Genomic DNA, 19,400 nt, shown 5'->3' with positions numbered 1-19,400 from the left:
AGCGTGAGTGACTGGTCTAGAAGTCATCGGAAAATCAAGCGTACGCGCAAGAAAGAAGCAAAACTGCTAAAGGGAAATCCCGGTTCAATCTGGAAACCATAGTTGACAACACATGCAATCAAAGTCTTACTCCGCTGAGAAAACAAAAACACGCTCGCTTGTCGTGACTCGTGACTGAAACAACCGGAACACAGGAGGGACGCATGTGCAATGCGAGCCGGTGGGACTACGGACGAGCCCTTGGGGACGAAACGCAGTGTCTCGTATCAGGGCCTGGCGGCACACGAGAGGGTATCGTGCATACAAAAGGGGCGCGCCAACTCCGAAAAACCATGCACTGAGGTAGTCTCAGTGGCACGGCTGGCTCCTCAACCTTCGTCGTCGTCGTCCACGTCGTCGTCCACGTCTTCGCTGGCGTCGTCGCTGGTATTTGGGTGCTGGACCGGTAGAGCCTCAGTTTTTACCTTTTTAGTCGAGGGAGTCGACTTAGAGTTAGGACCAGCTTTTCTTTTGGCCGAGCCAGTTTGTCCAGGCTGGAAAGATTTGGCAGGCGTACCGGCATTTTCCTTGTTACCACCGCTCTCTGCTTCGCCATTGTTTGTCTTGCTATTCTTCTCCATGGCCGCAACTTCGTCAGCGGTCAAGAATCGGCCGCCGGGGCCACGCGGACGGCGCATGGCATGATTGTGGCGTGATTCGTGAAGGTAGGGCTTTCGGCCTTTGGACGTGAGGCGCAGAGCTTCTTCCAACTTTTGTCTTGCCATGCGTCGCTTCAGAATGCGATGGAACTGCTTTGCGTTGACGTACAGAGGCGCCTCGTCAGCACCGCCCGAAACGAGGTCTGGCGAGGACTGGTGCTGCTGGACTGGGGGCGCTTGCGGCGTCATTTGCGGCGGCACAGAAGGACGCGCAGCGGCGTGGTTTACGGCTGGTTGGGGGTTCTGGACGGCCGGGCTGCTAATCTGCTGGCTCATGCGCCGCGACAGCTGCACTTGCGGAGGCATTGGAGGTTGCGCGCTCATGCTGTTCGAGACCTGTGCCGGTGAGCGGGGGCCTCGAGGGTCCGACTTGATTTGAGCGCCAGCCATGCGAGGCGAGGCTCGCGGGTCTTGACTGAGCTGATTTTGCATGCCTCCATCGCCCATGGGATAGTACGTCTGGCCGGCCGCGGCGGCTGTGGCCATGGCTGCTGCCTGCGTGGGCGACATGTACTGCTGGTGCATGCCCGTCACTGGGTAGCCTCCGGACGCGTATCCCATCTGCTGCACGCCATGGCCAGTCGCATTTGCGGTCCCTTGCTGCGAGTACGGATTCGTCTGCGATGGCAGAATGGGAGAGGTTTGGTTGTGCTGAGGATGCATTTGCGACTGTTGGTTTGGGGAGGTGATGGCGCCGGGACCGGCGGCTTGCTGCGGGGCAGAGTACGTGTTTTGCAGGTGCGATTGACCATGGCTGCCGGGGTGGTGTGCCTGCTGGTACGGCGCGTACTCCATCATCAGGGTGGGTTTCGCGGAGCTCGGCGGCTTGACAGGCGTCGTGTTGGAGATGGTAGTGGTGCGCGAAAGTTGAACGGGGTCGACCGCGTCGGACGCGCCACTGGCTGGCGCGGTGGCTGATTGGCGATCGGGAAAAACAGGGCCAGGCAGGTATATGTGCGCGGGCGAATTGCGAGGGCCAGGGCGATTGGAGAAGGAATGGATGGGGTTCGTGGACGCGGCGGACGCGAATGGAAGGAGCCTGTCGGTGGACTCGGGTGGGCTACCGGTAGTACTGTAGGTCGACAAGGTGCAGGTGGTGGCGAAGACCTGGGTAAAGGGAAGAAGGCCCCGTCAGCGCGTGGTCCCGCGGGGGGCCCAATCAAAGGCGAGAGGGGCAGGCGTACCTCTGTGGTCGCGACAGCAGATGCCGACAATGTTTGACTTGGTAGCGGACCGTCGGTGAGGGTCGTGGAGGGTGCGTCGATGTCCCTTGTTGGGAACTGGCTAGTTATCGGGGTTGCGGAGAGGTCGCTGGCTGAAGCGACCGGGTTGAGTCACGTCACGAGAAGCGATGCGTTGTCAATTGGGTGGCCACGGTCAGGATGAGGCGGCAGATCCGGGGGTGCAGACAAGAGGCGCGGAGGGGGAGGGGGAGTGGGCAGGGTCGCAGAGTCTGCGACGGTCGGGATGGTGGAGCTTGATTGATCAACGGCAGCGGCTGGTCCAACGGCTGTCGCTGAGGCGGTGCGGTGCGGTGCGCACGGATGGGATGTGTATTTGAAGGCGGGGGAGCTGAAGCTGGGTTGTTAGCTGAAGCGAAGGAATGGCAGAGGGATGACAGGTGGTGGTGGGCTGTGGGCTGTGGGCTGTGGGCTGTGTGTGCGAGGCTGGATGCTGGCGGGTGCGGCGGCGATTGGAGCGATGCGCTGGCAGTGCATTGAGCCATGGAGACGACCTGACGACTTACTGGGCTGGGCTGGGCTTGGAGCGGCGCAATGGAGATGATTGGGCGAGGGTCGAGAGTTTTTTTTGACTGACTGACGGGCGACGGCGAGGATTAAAAGAGGGACGACTGTCCGGTCCGAGTCCGTGCCCGGGCGCGAAGCCAGCGCAAGTGATGGATGATAAGTGGGTGAAGATTGATTCCGTTCACCTTCTTCCGTCTCGTTGTCTGCGAGTAAAAATGCCCCCACGCCGCCTCGCACATGTTTGTTTGCCTTTCCTCTGGCTTTGGCTTTGGCTTTGGCTTGCTCCGTCCTTCCGTCGCCTTCGGTTCTCCCTGCCTGCCAATCACATGGCTGGGTGCTCGTGTTGCCCGTCTCAGCCTGCCCTCTCGGCACCGAATCAATCAGCCTGCGCAACCTCGCATGCGTCCCCAATTATCGTGAGCTCGAGGCGCTGTTCCTGGTGGCCAGACAATCCGCGCCTCGTGCTACGCCTGACTGCCTGTCTCCATGTGCTTTTCCTTGCGTTGCCCTCGGGCTGACGTGTGCTTGCTGCTGCTGCTGCTGCTCATCGACATGGACGCTTCGACCCCGTGCGGTTGCACCCGTCCCAGGCGGGATCATGTCATTATTGCCTCCGTCTGCCTCAGCCGCAAATGCATTTCCAACCATGACTAAATACGGAACCATATCCATTTCCAGCGTCAATTCCATAGTCATTCTTGTCCTTCTTGTCCTTCTTTGGTGACGCCTCATGTATACTGTAAGGTAGTCAGGCACATAGACGTTGGGATTGACGGGGTCCAGATACTCAGCCTCAACCATGGAATACCATCATTGGGCCGTCAGGACTCGCAACCGTCAGAAGGGATGCACATGCAGGGTGCAGCACCTAGCTGAGGTGGTTGGCTCTCTTATCAGATCCTGCCGACGGGGAAAAGGAACGGAACCTAGGTAAGATTCTCATCACGTGTCTCTCCACGTGCACGGACCACAGAAATTCGAGGTGACAGCCCGCCCAGGGCAGACACACATCTAATCTCGACACCCCAAGACTCCAACATCTCGAATCCAAATCCAGCATTGAGGGCACTCACTCCCAACATGATCTGCTCTCGCTGCCTCTTTCGGACCGCCAACACGAGCCTACGCGCCCACCGCCTCTCCGCCGTGCCAACAGCCACATCCACCCTGTCGACGCGCGCACCAACTTTCAGCACCTCTACACGCTTCCACGACGCCGCCGCAGCGGCAGCAGCGTCCGCACCAAGGCAGGGCGCGCCCGGCTCTGGCCAGAATTTTCCCTCTGCAACATCCACCTCCGCCGCCCAGCCTTTCTCGACGCCAGCCACACCTTCGCCCCCGGAGAGCGTCAAGCCCAAAAAGTCCCCCGATGTTGTCACGGTGCAAAGCTCAGTGCCGGCCGGCACGCCACTCAAGGGGCTAAATTTCCTCAAGAACAAGACGGACCCGGTGGCTATGGAGGACTCGGAGTATCCGGACTGGCTTTGGCGGATCCTCAAGCCCGAGGGCAAAAAGGACGCTGAGACTCTCGAGGCTGACCTTTACTGTGAGTCTGCTAACTCGACAGCAAAACGCAACACAGCTAACCGAGCCGTCTTCAAACAGCAAAATCCAAGAAGCAGCGCCGAGCTGCGGCGAAGGCCTTGCGCAAACAAGCTCTGTTGAACCCGGAGGCTCTGGCGCCCAAGGTACCTCTCTACGAGCAAACTATCGATCTGCCAACTGGAGATGGCTCTGTTGAAGGCAACCTGGAGGCAGAGAAGGCCAGGGTCGAGCTCAAAAAAGCGATGCGGCAAAAGAGGAGAGCGACAATCAAGGAGGCCAACTTCCTCAGGACCATGGGTTAAGTGTCTGGGAAGGTTGTGCGCGGGAAAACTTCGTCTTCACACATTTCATGGACTTGGATTTGAGTCGGCGCGGTTCCAAAAGAGGAAATCCAGTCAGCATTATGTGGCTTGGATGGGACAACACTCTTTCAGTGCCTGCTGCCTACTACTGTACGCATCTAGCAATGCCACGGACAGGAAAAAACCTTTGACTGTATCACGGCCCTCTTGCCGTTTGCTACAGCTAGCTCCACCAAATATCTTGGTCTTCTTTGTAACCACATCTAGAGTGAATCAAAACGTTTGAACATGAACTTACCCAGTCATCTGGGCCACGACGAAGTTGGCCCCATCTAGAGAAAGCATGTGGTGCGCCTGCCTCACCCGCCCAGCCTCTGCCTACTCGGCCAGCACCGATCTCAGCATATTGAGAAACGCCGGATGTAGCTTTTTGAGCTCGGCCACCTGTGGCTTTGGGGGCTCCCCTGACTTGCTCTTCAGCTGCTCCGCCCGTCTTGCGCGCCGCTTGCGCTCCGCAATGATTGGGTCCGCATCTTCTTCCGACTCTTCATCCGAATACGTCTCAGAGTCGGCGTCTTCGAGGTTGAGATCCTCAATGTCGTCCTGTGTAACACAGTCAGCTCCGCTTGTTTCAGTCGCATGTCCAATAGCAAAAGCTTACAGCATGCAGGCCAAAATCGCTGCTCTTGAACCCCCCGATGCCCATGCCCATCATCACATCTCCTCCTTCGTCGCCACCCTGGGCCATCTTTTGTCGCGTCTTGTCCGAGTGCCACTTCTTTCTTGCGGCCTGCCACTTGATCAAAGAGTTGATCTCCCTGATGGCTGCCGTCTTTTCGACCACTCCCGCCTCCAAAGCCCCTGCTACCAGCGCGTTCATGTCTAACTTGCGTCCGCTCGATGGGCCCTTTCGGAGGAATTCCAAGATTCCTTCTATCCAGCCCATCAGAGAGTCAAACAGGCCATTGTCGTGAATATGAACTTCATGAATGAATTTGTACAGATTATCTTCATGGCGTGCGCAGAGATCGATAAATGCTTGGACAGTCTGGTTGGGATCGGCGGAAATGTCGGCTCGCTGAGCGGCGGAGACAGTCCGAACGATGTCGTCGACAAAGATCGCAAAGTCCGTAATGCTGCTGTATACATTTGCGGATTTGTAAACGCGCACCAGAGGTTCGTAGAATATAGTGAAGAGATCCCGGAACAATTGAAGGGTAGTAGGCTGTTGTCCGGGTAAGCTTCGGATTGGTTTCGCAGCAGGTTCCACGCTTACCTCTTCGATGATCTGCAGCATCATCTTCTTGTCCCTCTGGCGCAGGCACAACTTCAAAAGCTGCTTCAAATGGGCGAACAGCTCGGCTCCTTGGCGCATCTCCTTATCAACCTGCATAGCAAAGTCAGCGCAATTCAATTTGGATCTTGCATGCAAAACCCACATTCTCCACGGCATTGTTCCACGCCACAAACGCGTTGAACGTCGTGGCAATCTGCTCTTCGGACAGCTCCGCACCAAGGTAGTTGCATCGGAATATGACGACGAGAATGTCCACCTGATCATCCTGCGCTTCTTGACGAATGATTTCCTTGACATCCTCGTCCGCTTCCGAGTATGCTTTGATCTTGTCGACAAGCACTTCGTCCTTGATTTTGGTGACTGCAAGGCTGTCAATGGCCTTTTGCACGTTGCTGATGCCGTCATTGATGGCCATTCCAAAAATGCGCTGAAGAAGAGACCGGGCGCCGAATGGTTGAGCAAGGAACAGATCCAGCACACCGCTCATAACCGCTGCTGGATTCGCGATACGGATCACATTCTTCAAGACTCCGTAGGGCACCATCGAATGGATCCTCTTGAGTTGGGCGAACAAGTCTGGAGAATTGTCCTCGGCGAGAAAGAGGTGGTAGATGGTGGCAGCAACCTCGATGCGACACCATTCGGCAAACTTTTGGTACTCTGGCTTCAGCTCTGAAATCTTGTTCTTGACCCGAATTTCTTGGAAGAGGTGCGATAATCCATCTAGGGCCGTGTTAGCATGGTTGGACGACCAAGAGGTGCGGACCTACGCACTTGCTTCGACAATTTCGCGCCTAAACTTTTCCATGTGCACGTCGAGCTCGGCTGCTCTTTGCCTGGCGATTTCATAAAACTTGCGTTGTTCTTCAACTCGCTTCTCATCCATGGCCTTGCGCCGCTCGATGTCTTCCATCTCCTCCTCGTTCAGAGATACGGAATCCTTGGTCAGAAAATCCGCCATGGCCTTCGAGTTCGCTATCTGTTCATACTTTAAGAAAGTCCGTAGAAAAGCCCGAAGTGACACTCGTTGTTCCTCGCGATAAAGGACTACCTTTTCTCGGACTCTCGATTCCTCGCCCGAAGCTCGCCTGGACGAGGAGCTCCCCACTGATGCCCTGGACGCACTACGTCTATGGCCACCGGGTATCGGGAGATAGCTTCTGAAGCCACCGCCGCCGCCACCAGACTCGGTCCCATTGTCAATTCCATGGCCAAATGCAGATGTATCTTGAGTGGAAACAGAAGAAAGTGATTCAGCGTCGTCGGCATACTCTGCGTTCGGGCTGAAGTATGAATTTTTCTTGTTCCTGCGAGGAAGTGGTGGCAGTACTTTGCCTGGCAACTCCAGTCTGATCCTCTTGTGTAAACTTGCGAAATCGGACCACTTCCGACCAACGTATATCTCTGGCTGTCCATGGCGTTGCACGCGAAGCAAGTATTCCTGTTGCACAAGCAAATGTTAGCAGCTGGCCAAACAAACCTGTTTGGGGAACAAAAGTCAGTGATGGCGCAGTTGGCGCTTACCGCGTGAGTGTGGTAGCGCACATGACGCTTGACAGAAGTCGTGCGAACGCCAGCCACATTGACATCCCAACCATTGATCGGATGTCCTTCGGGCTTGTTGACAACCAGTCCGTTCTCATTGGCCCCTCTGTCCACCACCTCCATTTCTGAGAAGCGGATTCTTTCTTCGTAGCCTGAAGCTGTCGGAATGCCGGAGACCATCATGAGCTCGACCAGCTTTTCGGCTTTCACAGCGAGCTTCCTGCGCTTTGTCTCCTCCAGTCGGTCCTCCGAAGATGAAATGTGCTTGTTCGCAAACGACTCTAGAAACTGCAAATGAAGAGGCAGCGTCAGCCACGTCGTTCTTGAGGCGCAAGATGTTGGGGTTTACGTACAACTTGTAATTTGTCCTGCCAAAATTCCTTTTCCCTGGCCTGGTCAAGAAAGGGAAAGTTGCGAACATGGTGAACAAAGATGTAGCGCAGGAGGGGAAGCTCCGAGTCTTCGGGCTTGACTTCGCCGGCATCAGAGCGGAACGGGGCACCGAATCTCTGCAGGGCGGTTGGAGAAGAGAGCTCGGAGATTTCGAATTGGGTTTGCTGGGCAATGAGCTCGCGCTTAAGATCTGAGGTCAGGGTTGTTAAAGCGGGCCCAGGAAGGCGGGGGCACGAGGGACGTACAGTGCTCTTGTTTGCCCGTCAAGATGGAGCCAGGCGGCGGGACAGAGACGGCCGAGAACTTGGAAGAAGTGGTTGATCTTTCAAGCTTGTCTCGCTGCGGGCGTTCAGACTCCTCGAGCGCATCGAAGAAGGTGTCGCCAGATGTTTCGCGCCGGCTGAGTCGATCTTGGGACGGAGTATTGGCGCTGACGGTCATGGTGGACGAAGGGATGTCGGTTGCGCAAGAGGAGAGGAGAGGGATGGGAGTGGGAGGGAGAAGAGGGAGGCAGATGCTAGGTCCAGGGACGCGAGACAGGCGACGTGTGAGGCGGCCAAGAGGCGAAGGGGAATTTGGTGGATGGGGGAGCGGAAGCAGGACGAGGACGAGGACGAGGACGAGGACGAGGACGATGGCGGCAGGCAACAGAAGATGAGTCGCAGTAGATGTTTACATGGATGAAGCTTAGCATGACGACGGACCGGGAGCAGCGAAGGATGGGGCGCGCGTTTGAAATGACGACGACAACAACGACGAGCGAGCGGGCAGCCCAGCGCAGCGGAGCGGGAGGGGTCAAGTGGGAGAGGAGAGGGCGCGGGGAGCACTGCGGGCGGGCTGTGGCCGCAGTCCGTGGCTTGAAAAAGTCGTGGCACCCACTGCCTGACCCAATCTGTGTCTCATCCCTTGATCGTTTCTTGGTGCTGATGATGAGTACTTCTTAGGCCCTTTTTTTTTTTCTTTTTTTTTTTTGGGGGGGGGGGGGGGGGGGGGGGGCGTGTTCATGGGAAAGCTGGCAAAAGTCCTTCCTCAATTCCTGTAAACACATGCGTTGTTGCTCTACCGCCACCCCTCTGTCAAGGCCTGGCCGGGCAGTGGGCTCCCTGTGGCTCTACCTACCCAAGACCTATTTCTGGTCCAAACAACCGTGCATCACGCTACATCGTCAATCATGAGGCATTCATTCCATTCTCCAATCTGGACTGCCACTGCCACCCTCTACGTCCATGTGCCCATCATCAGTAATTCAGCTCGCCCACGCTGCCGCCCGCCGCGTCCAAGTCCTCGTAGCTCTTCAGACTGCGCCCCTGGACAGCCTCTCGAGGACCCACGGCCCCTGCGCCTCCGTCGCTGAATCGTCCTCCAGCCGCAGGGCGACCGCTTGTCCCTCGTGGCGGAGTGAGGCGTCCGGAGCTGCTCCAGCGCATGTTGCGCGCGTCCTTTGGCTGCCGGTCGTACGGTCCGCCCATTCGGCTGCCGTACCGACTGCCCTGGCCCCGCCGCATCGGGCCCGTCCCGTGCCGTTCATCGTCCCCGCCAAGCCCGAATCCATTCGACACCCCCTGCGCTCCAAAAAAGGCCGACAGCGCCGCAGGGTTGGCCGCCATGCCGGGAATCCCAAAAGGCATGCTGGCCAGGTTGAAGCCTCGCGGAGTCCCCGTAGGCACGTTGTTGTGCAGCGGAAAGTGTCCATTGCTGTTGGCGTCGCTGCGTGACGGCGCTATGTGCGCTGGGTCCAACACGTAGCGATTGACCATTTCGACCTGCCTCGCATTAGCTCCTGACCATTTCGCCATCTCGGTGTCACGCACCTCTGACTTGACCTTTTCGTAAAAGTCTTCATGCCTCTTCTCCACGTGCTTCCTCCAGAAGCTGTGGCCCTTGAAGAGTTTCGTACACTCGGGCACTTTGCATCGAAACTTGGCCTCGTCCTCTTGCTTGACATGCTTGTTGAGCTCGTCTTCGAGTGCTTCTTCGACCGGTTTGCCTCCGAGCTTTCGGATGTCAATGTTCTCCGGCTCCAGCAGCTGCAGGAGCTTATCCTCGTACGTTTTGACCCAGTTGAAGGCCCTCTGGAGTTGCTGCTGGGCCTTGACCCCAGTCTTGAACATCTTCCTCTCCTGCGTCGGCGACCCCGACACGTCTTCCTCGGCCGTGCCCTCTTGCTTCTTGAGCGGAAAGGCTTGGCCGGCCGCACTGGCTTTGGCAACCATCTTGGCTGCACTTGTCAGGCTTGTGCGTGGCCGGCGAAGATGGCCTCCGGGGCACTTGCGAGTGAGCTCGTGGACAGAGTCGCTTTCGAAGACGCAGAAAAAGCAGAAACTGTACACACGGCGCAGATATTCCACGAGCAGATCCAGTTTCTTCTTCTTTGCCAGGAGCTCCTCGTCATCCGCTTCCTCGTCGAAAGACCCTTCTTCGCCATCGTCCATGTTGACATCCTCCCCTTCTTCCGGCTCTTCTGACTCCTTCTTGACCTCCTTGGGCACTGCCGTGACCGTTGGCTGCATGGCACCGCTGCCCCGGAGCATTTCCACCCTTTGCTCGATTCTCGCAATGCCGTCGTAGCCTTCTCCCAACTCCTCGTCAAGCTTCGTAACCAGACGAATCGCAAGCTGCAAATCTCGTTCGACTCTCTCTGGAGCTGAGAAAAGATCCCAGAGTGCCTTTTTCCGAGGAGCCGCAGGGGGCTCATGGACGCCAACGTGGCAGGTGAAATCACCCCGGATTTCATCCTGGATTGTCTTGCCGTTGATTTCAGAAAGTGCTTGCTCGGCTGTACTTGACACAGGCTGCGCTCCGTCTGAATGCGCTCCATCACAACCCTCGCCCTCCTCTTCTTCTCCGTCCCGGCCATCTCCCCTTTCATCCTTGATTGACTGCTCGGATGCCGGATTCAGAATGACCCATCCAATCCGATGGCACTTCTTAATTGGGTTAGGGTCGCTGAGACTGAGCCACTTGAATCCGCCCTCCCCTTCTCCCAAGTTTTCTTTGCAAAAGGCCTCCATCTTGGATCTGCTGACCGTCGGGGCAATCGTCTTGATTAGCAAAGTGGGCTGCAACGCTGCATCGTCCCGCAAGTCTCCGCCTTTCGAAGGCAAAAGGTCGCTGACCCCGAGCACCTCATTGGCAGCCGTGGTTTCCCCTTCCTCCTTCTCCACAACGCCACCTGCACCATTGCTCTCACTCTTGTAGATGCCTTCGAGTGTGAATTCATCAAAGACTCCAGTATCCAAATCATGCTCCCACCGATTGAAGAGGCCGTGCCGGAAGTCGCTGAGGTGTTGTCGGAAGGCTGCACGGGCTTCGGGATCGTAACGCTCCCTGAACCACTCCTCCCCTTTGTGTTGCTGCACAAAGCTGCGTGCCATTTGGACTTGAAGCTTCTCCTTGTATGAATCGTACGCCGCCTGTATCTTTTCTCTTTCTTGTGCGCGCTCTTCCCTCCCCTCGCGTTCACCCTTGATGCGATCTGGTCGACGACCGCCGTTTGCCTGTCGCTCCTTTTCTTCCTTGACCATTTGGTCCATGCGCCACCATTCGGCGAACCAGTTGAAGCCGACCTGGTAGTCCAACGTCAAGGGGTTCGGAAGCGGGTTTGCCATTGGACCAGGTGCCGGCTCTTGACCAGGAACGTATCGATCGATGCCTGCTTGCACGGGCGGCGGAGACCTTCGTCGTGAATGTTCTTCACGGCCGCGGTAGTAATCGTCTCGGGCCGGCCTGTCGGGCTGATATCTGTCGATGACTTTTGGGGAACGAGATCTTTCCCGTCCTGAACGGGGTCGCCGCTCTGAAACGGCTGCCACATGGAGGTTAGAGGCCACGCGGCGCAGAGGAGTGGGAGTTCAAGAGTGGCAGCTCACCAGGAGATCTCCTCCGATAGGAATCGGTGGCGGACCTATCGTCGCGACTGGTTTCCACCCCGTCAGCCATACTTTGCCATGAGCAAGAACGACGGGCTCGACATTGTTGCGGAAGCACATACCCGTATGAGTCCATGGTTGACATTGTGCGAAGGCTGGAATTGGCGGGTTGGACAAGAGAGCTGGATGGAGTGGAGTGGAGTGGAGGGCCGGAGCTACTAGTCGTTTAGATGATGGCGGGTGCGGCCAGGCAAACGCATTGATGCCGAGATTGCGTTTGAGGAGGAAGCCGATTGTCTTATTTGGGTGAAGCTGTTTGCGAGCATGACTTCGGGTCAGAGAAGCACAATCAGAGAGAGATTGAAGGAGTGAGGAACAAGGAAAGACAAGACGACAGAGTGGACCAAGTAAGTGGACAAAGTGAATGGTACCGCAGAATGGCGGAGACACAAATGTATGGAAAGCGCAAGGGGCTAGAGATGGATTAAGGTGAAGGAATCGGAGGGACAAGATGGAGAGGGCTGGCGAGAGGGGGCGCGGCGAGGCGCGGACGAGGATGGGGGGGGGCACAGGAGGAGCAGGAGGAGGAGGATGTAGAAAGGTTGGACTCTAGGCAGAGGAGACAAACAATGAGGAGCAGAATGCTGCCGCAAGCGATGGAGAAAAACGAAGGAGCGGGCACTCACAACGAGCTGCGAGTGTGCAGTGCAGGCGGAGGATTGGAGGATAGGGTGTGGAGAAGGACGAGAGAGATGGACGGACGTGTTGATGTCGGGGCGGGTGGCCGAGGAGCTACGGTTGGCGGTCGGCCAGTGGCGGGCGGCACCGCAGCTTGCCCTGGGCACACCGGCAGGGACCTGCCACCAGGCTTAGTCAGCAGCCAACCACCATCTCCCCGGCCAACCAGTCTGCCCCGGCCCGATCAACCCACATCGTGAGATCATGTCTTCCATTTGCTCCCTGGTGCAGCCCTTGCCGATCAACCGCGACGCCCCGGTCCGCGCGACTCCTACATTGCTACAACGACATCAGCACCCTCTCTTCCTCGCCTTCACCGTTCCGCCGCCATGACGACCTACGTTCCTCAGCTCACGCTTCCTGCTGCCGTCTTTGACAAGCCCGCCATTGCCGTCTTGCTGCCCGTCACGGCCGGCATGGCTGTCGGCTTCATGACACGTCGTGCGTCCTGCTGCCCCTACCAACACCCCCGGCTCCCGCTGACCATCCATCTCTTTATTCGCGACAGCCCAGACAGACAGCACCTACAGAGCTCTCAAGCAGCCGCGTGGTAGCCCCCCTGCCTGGGTTTTCGGTCCTGTCTGGACCTTGCTGTACGCAGCCATGGGCTACGCCTCCTACCGTGCATGGTCCGCGGGGAGCAGCTCTTTCGACCCACACAAAGTAGCTTTGGCAAAGGTGCGCCGAGTTGCAGCCTTTGCAATCACAGCCTTTTCGGTGCTGATCAGTCGCACAGCAAGGAGCTACCCTCTACACGGTCCAGCTTGGTCTCAACCTGGTCTGGACACCTCTGTTCTTCGGACTTGGACGTCCTTTGGCCGCAACATTCGACATCGTTGCTCTGACGGGTGTCGTTGGATATCTGGCCAAGACATGGGCCCAGGTTGACGAAATCGCTGCCTGGTTGATGGCTCCCTACCTTGGCTGGCTGAGCTTTGCTACCTACTTAAGCGTAAGACCCCGTCAACCCCTAGACTAGCCAACCGTGGTACGTGAACTTAACCGCGCTTCGACACACAGGTCGCCTCTGGCTACCTCAACAATTGGGATCTCAGGAACATCGGAAGGTCCCCCAAGTCGGAGTAACGCTAACCCGTGTTTGCCGCTCTCCGCACTCCCGTCCGCACTCCGCACTTGCAGCAAAGGTCGTTCCGAATCCGAAGACACTGACACTCCATGGACATTATATGCGTCCACTACACCACTTGCAGGGTGCCTGGCGCTGGGTCTTCACCTCTGAAACGCCGTTTCGTGATTAGCAACAGCTTTTGAATCAGACGAATCTTCGTCAAAGTAAATACAAGAGCGCAATTCACTTCAGCATCCAGCCGTGGTAAAAACGAACTGTCATGGTCCTCTCTCAAATTTCACGTGTCGCCTTAGGTCGACTAAAAGCGAGGGATAGCATTGCAGTCACCGCTTGTCCTCGGCCACTTGGTGAGGAGGCGCCCACACTTGCGTTTCACATGTAGAGCAGCTCACAATGCCATCGCCAAGGATTATCGTGGACGGGTTCCGTCGACGGCGAACCAGTTTGGTCAACGTCGAAGCGTCCATGAAGTCCAGTATGATACATTCAGTGAATTGCGGAGATTGCAACCGCGTCGGTGCTGACTGATGACAGAGTCGTCTAAAACGGAGGATTATCTTACTCACATATTCCAGTCCGGTCCGGATTCGGATAGGAACATTGGCGAGGTTTCCGATGGAAGAGGGGTACGCTTGGCTCTTTACCCAACTGCTGAACGATGTACCCTGCCAGGTCCATGAGCTCCGCCGTCATGCGGTGGTGTTGTAGATGGTTTCGCGCCTCAAGCCGCGGAATCAGGAGCTACCAAAGTCCCGTGTCATTTGTCTGTTTCTGCCAAGACGTCATTGAGACACTCTTGGCCTTGCTGCACTGCCAGTATTTGCACATGGCGATTGGCTCTAGGATACCAGTTCTCTACTGTAGAGCCCCCGAGCATACCCCAAGCTTTGTCAAAGCTGGCCGGCACCTTCGTCCTAAGTTATTCAGTTTACATCAGCCGTTTCATTCAAACCGACATCCGTTTTCAGCGATGGAGTAACCAGGCTCAGAATCCATGATCCTCGACCCTCGTGCATATGGAGGCCTGCTCCATGTCCCGCTTTCCTGGTTGGGAATCTAGGAGCATCTGGGGTCCTCAAATATATTCTCGTATCTGCCAACTGTCCAAGCGATCGCCCGTTTGGCCAATTCCATCCGTCTCCTTCTTGACCCTCCATCGTTCACGTTCCATTCGCAATGTCGGGCTTCAAGAAGATGACCGCAATCCTCAACTTACTTTTCTTTCATGTACTGAGCCAAGCTGCAAAAGACCATGGCGGATTGTACCAAGAAATCAGACCGGGCACCATGGAAGCAGACAACCCCAGCATGTGCGGCTCCCAGTCATCGCTTCACTTGATTCCGGACTACGACCCGAACATTTGGGCATATCCCCCACGATGCGAGCAAGGGGATGATGGAAATGCTTGTCTCTACACCAGTAATTCTTTCGCTGGAGGTAGAGGCATCTCGATGATCATGCCACCAGAAATCGCTGGCAATGTTTCCAAATTACCTGCCTTTACGGAGGAAGGCTTGTTGGAGCCTGCGAACCGCGAGAGTGATCTTCCATACGACGCCAAGATTATTCCAGGCCGAGGCATGGGCGCTGTGGCGAACAGAGCAATCAAGAAGGGTGAGCGCGTAACGCTTTTCAATCCTCTGGTCATGATCCACGTTGGTAGTCGGAGCGCTGCACCCGCGAACAAGATGCGATCTATGCAGCGTCAAGCTATCCATCAGCTCGGTTCAGAACAACAAAATTTGTTCCTACGGCAGCACGGCGAATTTGGCGGTGACGCAATAGAGGACATAATCAACACGAATTCCTTCGCAATGGGAGGTGTTGCTGGGGATGACAACACCTTTGTCGCCATCTTTCCAGAAGTCTCGGTAAGCCTCCAACAACTCGTGGTTGTCAAAAACTTCAGACGAAGCTGATCTTTTCTCCCACACAGCGTTTTAATCACGATTGTCGGCCTAAGTGAGCTTTGCATATTTTCTGTTCATCAATTTGTAAAGTCTGGTTGTGGTAACTAACTTTGACGACTCAAAGTCTTGAATATACTTTCGATCCGCACAGTTTGACGCAAGCCACCTACGCCGCGCGAACGATTACACCCGGCACGGAATTGACTCTCTCTTGTAAGCATATCCTTAGGCGCGAGAAGGCTTATACTCACATCCCAATCTGCTACAGACATCAATCTCATCTCGCCCCGTTCGGAAAGACTGTACGTTTTGCAAGGAGGCTGGGGCTTCAAATGCAATTGTCATCATTGCTCTCGGACCTTGGAGGAGTTGGACATCTCGGACAGGCACATTCAAAAGTTCCGCTCGATTTGGCCAACTTGTGGCGATATTTGGAACCCGGATACCAGCTGCTCGGTTGACGATGCTATGGAGTTGGCATGGCTGGCCAAGCAAGAACGGCTCGATGGGCAGTGGATCGCAATGTGCTACTTCCAAGCAGCGAAGGCTTTTCAGCGCGCCGGTCTTGAGGAGCTAGCATCAAAGTACCACCAGCTGGCGTATGATAACACTCGAATCCTTACTTTTAATCTATGAAAATAAAGCCTATCTTTCGATGGTTTATTTATTTATTTATTTAATTATTTAGTTTAACGTCCCTCTTAAGTCTAAGACTATAAGAGATAAGGATAGCTATCCTAATAGTACATGATTAGCTAATATATAATACCGTCTAGTAGGTTTAGACCATACTAGATAAGTATATATACATATAGCATTTCTCTCTAAGGGTGTTTTCGATGGTTGTAATTAGACATTTCGGGCTAAGCCCTTATAGTAAAATTACTAAATTAGTAATATAGGTAGGAATAGGTAAGTACTAAATAAGTATAAGGTAATAAAGGAAATGGGTGTATTTTATAGGTAGGGGAGTTAAATATATAAAGATATATATATATATATATATATATATATCCCTATAAATCCTTAACCCTACTACGTAGTAGGTTCTCTCTCTATATGCTACTATTTAGTAGCTATTTAAGTATTTAATATAAAGGCTAGAGTCGTCTTTATAGTTTCTAAATTTTTAAAGAGGTTTTTCATGCTTAGTAAGGGGATATCCTTAGATAGCTATTTTCTTTATTCTTTATACTCCCTATAGGATAGTAGGAGGTGTACTTACTTACGGCGTAGACTATAAAACTAATAATATCTAGTAGTTCTAGTATATCTAAACACGTAACTAATAATATCGACCTCCGAATTTTTCGCTAAGACCGGTACTATTTAAAAGAGCGTAGTTAATATACCTATATCCCTAACTCTTACCTTCTTACCCATAGGCGCTATCTTACTATAAGGAGGAGAAGGTAGGTAAAATAGGGGTAAAAACTTATACCCCCTATAACTCCGCGAATACTACTCTAATTAAGATGAAACCTACACTAAATAAAAGAATATTTAGTTCTCCCTATACTAATACTCATATCATTAAAACACGTTAAGAATTAGTTATAGGAGAGGGAAAATAAACTCTTCATCCTACTAATAATCCTTAGCTCCCTACTAAAGAGCCATACCTTACTTTAGAGCCGCACCTAGTACTAATATCTAGTCACGTGACTAAAGTCTTAACTAGGCCGGATTAGGAAGATTAGGGCACTATTAGACTCATCTTAGCGGGACGAATATAACGGTGTGCTTAGAATATTTTTATTCTACCGTCTTCCCCCTAAAATCTCCTAAAAAGATAAAAAATAAGAAAAAACTAATAAAAAACGCCTGCTTTACTAGTTCTCTAAGTAACTAGCTCCCACTAAGTAACATGATTATTTATTTATAGCTTAGTTTATATGAAATAAAAGCTAGTAATTTTATTTTTAGTCTATTTTAATTTCTTATTATAGAAAGAGTATGGAAACACCCCCTTTTCCCTAGCTAGGGGACCCTCCTAACCGGGAGTCTAAACTAGACTAAGATATAGAGCTAGTAGATGTTATTAACACTACTACCCCTAAGCTAGAACCCTAAAACAACCCTAAAATTAGTAGAAATCCACCCTAGGTAGAGGATTTTACCCCCTATCTATAACCCCCTTATATAGGAGTAAAGAGGCTAAATTTAGGGGATATTACTAGGTATATAAATAAGTAAAGGCCTACTAACCTAACCTATAAAGAAGTAATAAGTTAGGTAAGATCCCTACTTATTATTATGATAGGCTATGCCGCTAATACGGCTAAGTCGTAGCGTTTAGCGTTAGGAGTTTTAGGCTTACGTGTACGCTAGCCGTAGTTAGTTAGATTAAGGAGTAATAGTCATTCGCTAGCTAGGCTTATAATAACTACTCTTACTTATTACCTATTAATTATTAGTAATTAGTATGATCTACTCTACTTAGTGCTATAATACTATTAATAGGTCCTTTATCACTTTTATAAGGGCATAATTTATTATCTATCCCCTATTAATGAGTTCTCTCACTTTATTCACGCCCTATTAGGTATTAGGATAAAAATACTATGTTTTTAGATATACCGGAACTACTAGATATTATTAGTTTTACAGCCTAGGCTATAAGTAAGGCCTAAGAGTAAGATTACTAGTCTATAGGACTCTAGTTATGGTAAGGGACGATTATCTTATTATATAACATAGTTATAGACCCGCGTAATGGCTAAGAATAGCTAAACTACTACTAGTAACTTAGGCTTACCGGCTACCTAGTAGATAATATTATTAGTTAGTTAGCTATTAAGTACTATATCTAGCCCGTCATCTAGTTAACCGATTATCTCTATTAATAATAATAACCTACTAGCTAGCCCTAAGCTAATAACTTATAAGGTATAATAGTAGTTATTATAGCTTATATAGGTCCTCTCTAGCCGCGGTAAGATACTAGGCTAGGAGGCCTAATACTAGTTCACTAATCCTAATAGGTAGTCTAGTAACGGTTTACTAGAGGATTACTATATTTAGTGTAGTGATATATAGATAGAGTAAGGTATTATTTAATAAGGAGTAGTTTAGTAGTAAAGAGGCTAAGGCTGCCTATATCTACTCTTATCTCTCTAGAGCTATAGCTTACACTATCATTAGTAGGGGTACTAATAAGGAGGATTAGGCTATACTTTAGAGCCTATTAGATAGCTTATATAGTGTTACTAATATCCATAGCCATGCCCTCTTATAGCTTAACTAGCTATATTTAATATCCGGTATAGGTACTAGATTTAAGCATGAGGTCTACTAGTATTAGACTCTTATATATTAGGCCGGCTAGGATGGCGTAATAGCTAAGGACTAGCTACTATATAAGCTTAAGGGCCTACTTTATGCTATTATACTAGCCTAGATTACGGCTAGCTATGCTAAACTCCTCTTAATCCTAGACTAGGTAGTAGATATAGGTATGCTAGTTACTAAGTCCTCCCTACTATCTAGGGCCTTATCTACTACCTATTTATTTATCTATTTATTTATTTAGTTTAACGTCCCTCTTGAGTCTAAGACTATAAGAGACGAGAATAGCTATCCTAATATTACATGATTAGCTAATTTATAATACCGTCTAGTAGGTTTAGACCATATTAGACTAGTATATATACATATGGCATTTCTCTCTAAGGGTGTTTTCGATGGTTGTGATTGGATATTTCGGGCTAAGCCCTTACAGTAAAATTACTAAATTAGTAATATAGGTAGAAATAAGCAAATACTAAACGATTATGAGATAATAAAGGAAAGGGGTGTGTTTTACAGGCAGGGGAGTCGAATATATAAAGATTTATATATATACACATGTATATACATGTATATATATATATACCTATAACTCCTTAACCCTGCTGCGTGGTGGGTTCTCTCTCTATATGCTACTGTTTAGTAGCTATTTGAGTATTGTGTATAAAGGCTAGAGTGGCCTTTATAGTTTCTGAATTTTTAAAAATCTACTACCTACTACTATAGTATAGTAAGGATACTAATAGCTAGACTACCCTATTAGATAATACCTACTATAGTATTAAGTAGGGTAAAGTAGGAGTATAAGGCTACCCTAGAGCTATATAACTACTATTATTATAGCCTCTCTAGCTATCTAGCTAAGGACTACCTATATAGTAGGCCCCTAATAAGACCTACTATCCGTGCTTAGGGTACTACTACGGTTAAGGAGATAGTAGAGGATTTTATAGATACTAAAGAGTAGGGTAATATA

General features: G+C 51.9%; 6 protein-coding genes across 6 annotated transcripts; 3 read left to right on the top strand and 3 right to left on the bottom strand.

Annotated features, from left to right (window-relative positions):
- Nucleotides 1–368: 368 nt before the first annotated feature.
- On the bottom strand, nucleotides 369–1,496 carry IWZ02DRAFT_377702 (protein HAPB; the record flags this gene model as incomplete). Its single annotated transcript, XM_066764960.1, has 1 exon — nucleotides 369–1,496. The coding sequence occupies one exon, from the start codon at nucleotides 1,494–1,496 to the stop codon at nucleotides 369–371; it is 1,128 nt and encodes a 375-aa protein (XP_066622944.1).
- Nucleotides 1,497–3,160: 1,664 nt separating this feature from the next.
- Nucleotides 3,161–4,609, top strand: IWZ02DRAFT_252741 (mitochondrial 54S ribosomal protein mL54). The gene is made up of 3 exons (XM_066763208.1): nucleotides 3,161–3,376; nucleotides 3,450–3,992; nucleotides 4,052–4,609. Exons 2-3 carry the CDS (start codon nucleotides 3,527–3,529, stop codon nucleotides 4,291–4,293), a joined length of 708 nt encoding a protein of 235 aa, XP_066622943.1. The 5' UTR covers nucleotides 3,161–3,376; nucleotides 3,450–3,526; the 3' UTR covers nucleotides 4,294–4,609.
- Nucleotides 4,392–7,969, bottom strand: IWZ02DRAFT_518303 (uncharacterized protein; the record flags this gene model as incomplete). The annotated part of the gene is made up of 8 exons (XM_066770713.1): nucleotides 4,392–4,896; nucleotides 4,955–5,518; nucleotides 5,570–5,680; nucleotides 5,733–6,313; nucleotides 6,365–7,031; nucleotides 7,115–7,423; nucleotides 7,489–7,718; nucleotides 7,774–7,969. 8 exons carry the CDS (start codon nucleotides 7,967–7,969, stop codon nucleotides 4,672–4,674), a joined length of 2,883 nt encoding a protein of 960 aa, XP_066622942.1. The 3' UTR covers nucleotides 4,392–4,671.
- A 797-nt stretch (nucleotides 7,970–8,766) lies between these two features.
- IWZ02DRAFT_469355 (uncharacterized protein) lies at nucleotides 8,767–11,533 on the bottom strand (the record flags this gene model as incomplete). The annotated part of the gene is made up of 4 exons (XM_066768711.1): nucleotides 8,767–9,291; nucleotides 9,340–11,306; nucleotides 11,398–11,468; nucleotides 11,520–11,533. The coding sequence occupies 4 exons, from the start codon at nucleotides 11,531–11,533 to the stop codon at nucleotides 8,767–8,769; spliced, it is 2,577 nt and encodes an 858-aa protein (XP_066622941.1).
- Nucleotides 11,534–12,330: 797 nt separating this feature from the next.
- Nucleotides 12,331–13,459, top strand: IWZ02DRAFT_252461 (translocator protein). Its single transcript, XM_066763203.1, has 4 exons — nucleotides 12,331–12,576; nucleotides 12,644–12,813; nucleotides 12,872–13,087; nucleotides 13,156–13,459. The coding sequence occupies exons 1-4, from the start codon at nucleotides 12,465–12,467 to the stop codon at nucleotides 13,219–13,221; spliced, it is 564 nt and encodes a 187-aa protein (XP_066622940.1). The 5' UTR covers nucleotides 12,331–12,464; the 3' UTR covers nucleotides 13,222–13,459.
- Nucleotides 13,460–14,167: 708 nt separating this feature from the next.
- On the top strand, nucleotides 14,168–15,836 carry IWZ02DRAFT_252482 (uncharacterized protein). The gene is made up of 4 exons (XM_066763204.1): nucleotides 14,168–15,097; nucleotides 15,163–15,188; nucleotides 15,261–15,349; nucleotides 15,405–15,836. Exons 1-4 carry the CDS (start codon nucleotides 14,402–14,404, stop codon nucleotides 15,770–15,772), a joined length of 1,179 nt encoding a protein of 392 aa, XP_066622939.1. The 5' UTR covers nucleotides 14,168–14,401; the 3' UTR covers nucleotides 15,773–15,836.
- The last annotated feature ends 3,564 nt before the right edge of the window (nucleotides 15,837–19,400 follow it).

Source organism: Phyllosticta citriasiana, assembly GCF_038021145.1.
Source record: "Phyllosticta citriasiana strain CBS 120426 chromosome Unknown IWZ02scaffold_6, whole genome shotgun sequence".
In the NCBI taxonomy this organism is placed as follows: domain Eukaryota; kingdom Fungi; phylum Ascomycota; class Dothideomycetes; order Botryosphaeriales; family Phyllostictaceae; genus Phyllosticta; species Phyllosticta citriasiana.
Note: the sequence above shows the minus strand (reverse complement) of the source record. Positions and strands in the feature narration are given on the sequence as shown.

Bases quoted from the DNA above. Each gene is read 5' to 3' on its own strand.
- IWZ02DRAFT_252741 (XM_066763208.1), top strand. From the start codon at position 3,527: ATGATCTGCTCTCGCTGCCTCTTTCGGACCGCCAACACGAGCCTACGC. The intron at 3,993-4,051 runs GTGAGTCTGCTA...GTCTTCAAACAG, and splicing joins TCTCGAGGCTGACCTTTACT to CAAAATCCAAGAAGCAGCGC.
- IWZ02DRAFT_252461 (XM_066763203.1), top strand. From the start codon at position 12,465: ATGACGACCTACGTTCCTCAGCTCACGCTTCCTGCTGCCGTCTTTGAC. The intron at 12,577-12,643 runs GTGCGTCCTGCT...TATTCGCGACAG, and splicing joins TGTCGGCTTCATGACACGTC to CCCAGACAGACAGCACCTAC. The intron at 13,088-13,155 runs GTAAGACCCCGT...TTCGACACACAG, and splicing joins GCTTTGCTACCTACTTAAGC to GTCGCCTCTGGCTACCTCAA.
- IWZ02DRAFT_252482 (XM_066763204.1), top strand. From the start codon at position 14,402: ATGTCGGGCTTCAAGAAGATGACCGCAATCCTCAACTTACTTTTCTTT. The intron at 15,189-15,260 runs GTGAGCTTTGCA...GACGACTCAAAG, and splicing joins AATCACGATTGTCGGCCTAA to TCTTGAATATACTTTCGATC. The intron at 15,350-15,404 runs GTAAGCATATCC...AATCTGCTACAG, and splicing joins CACGGAATTGACTCTCTCTT to ACATCAATCTCATCTCGCCC.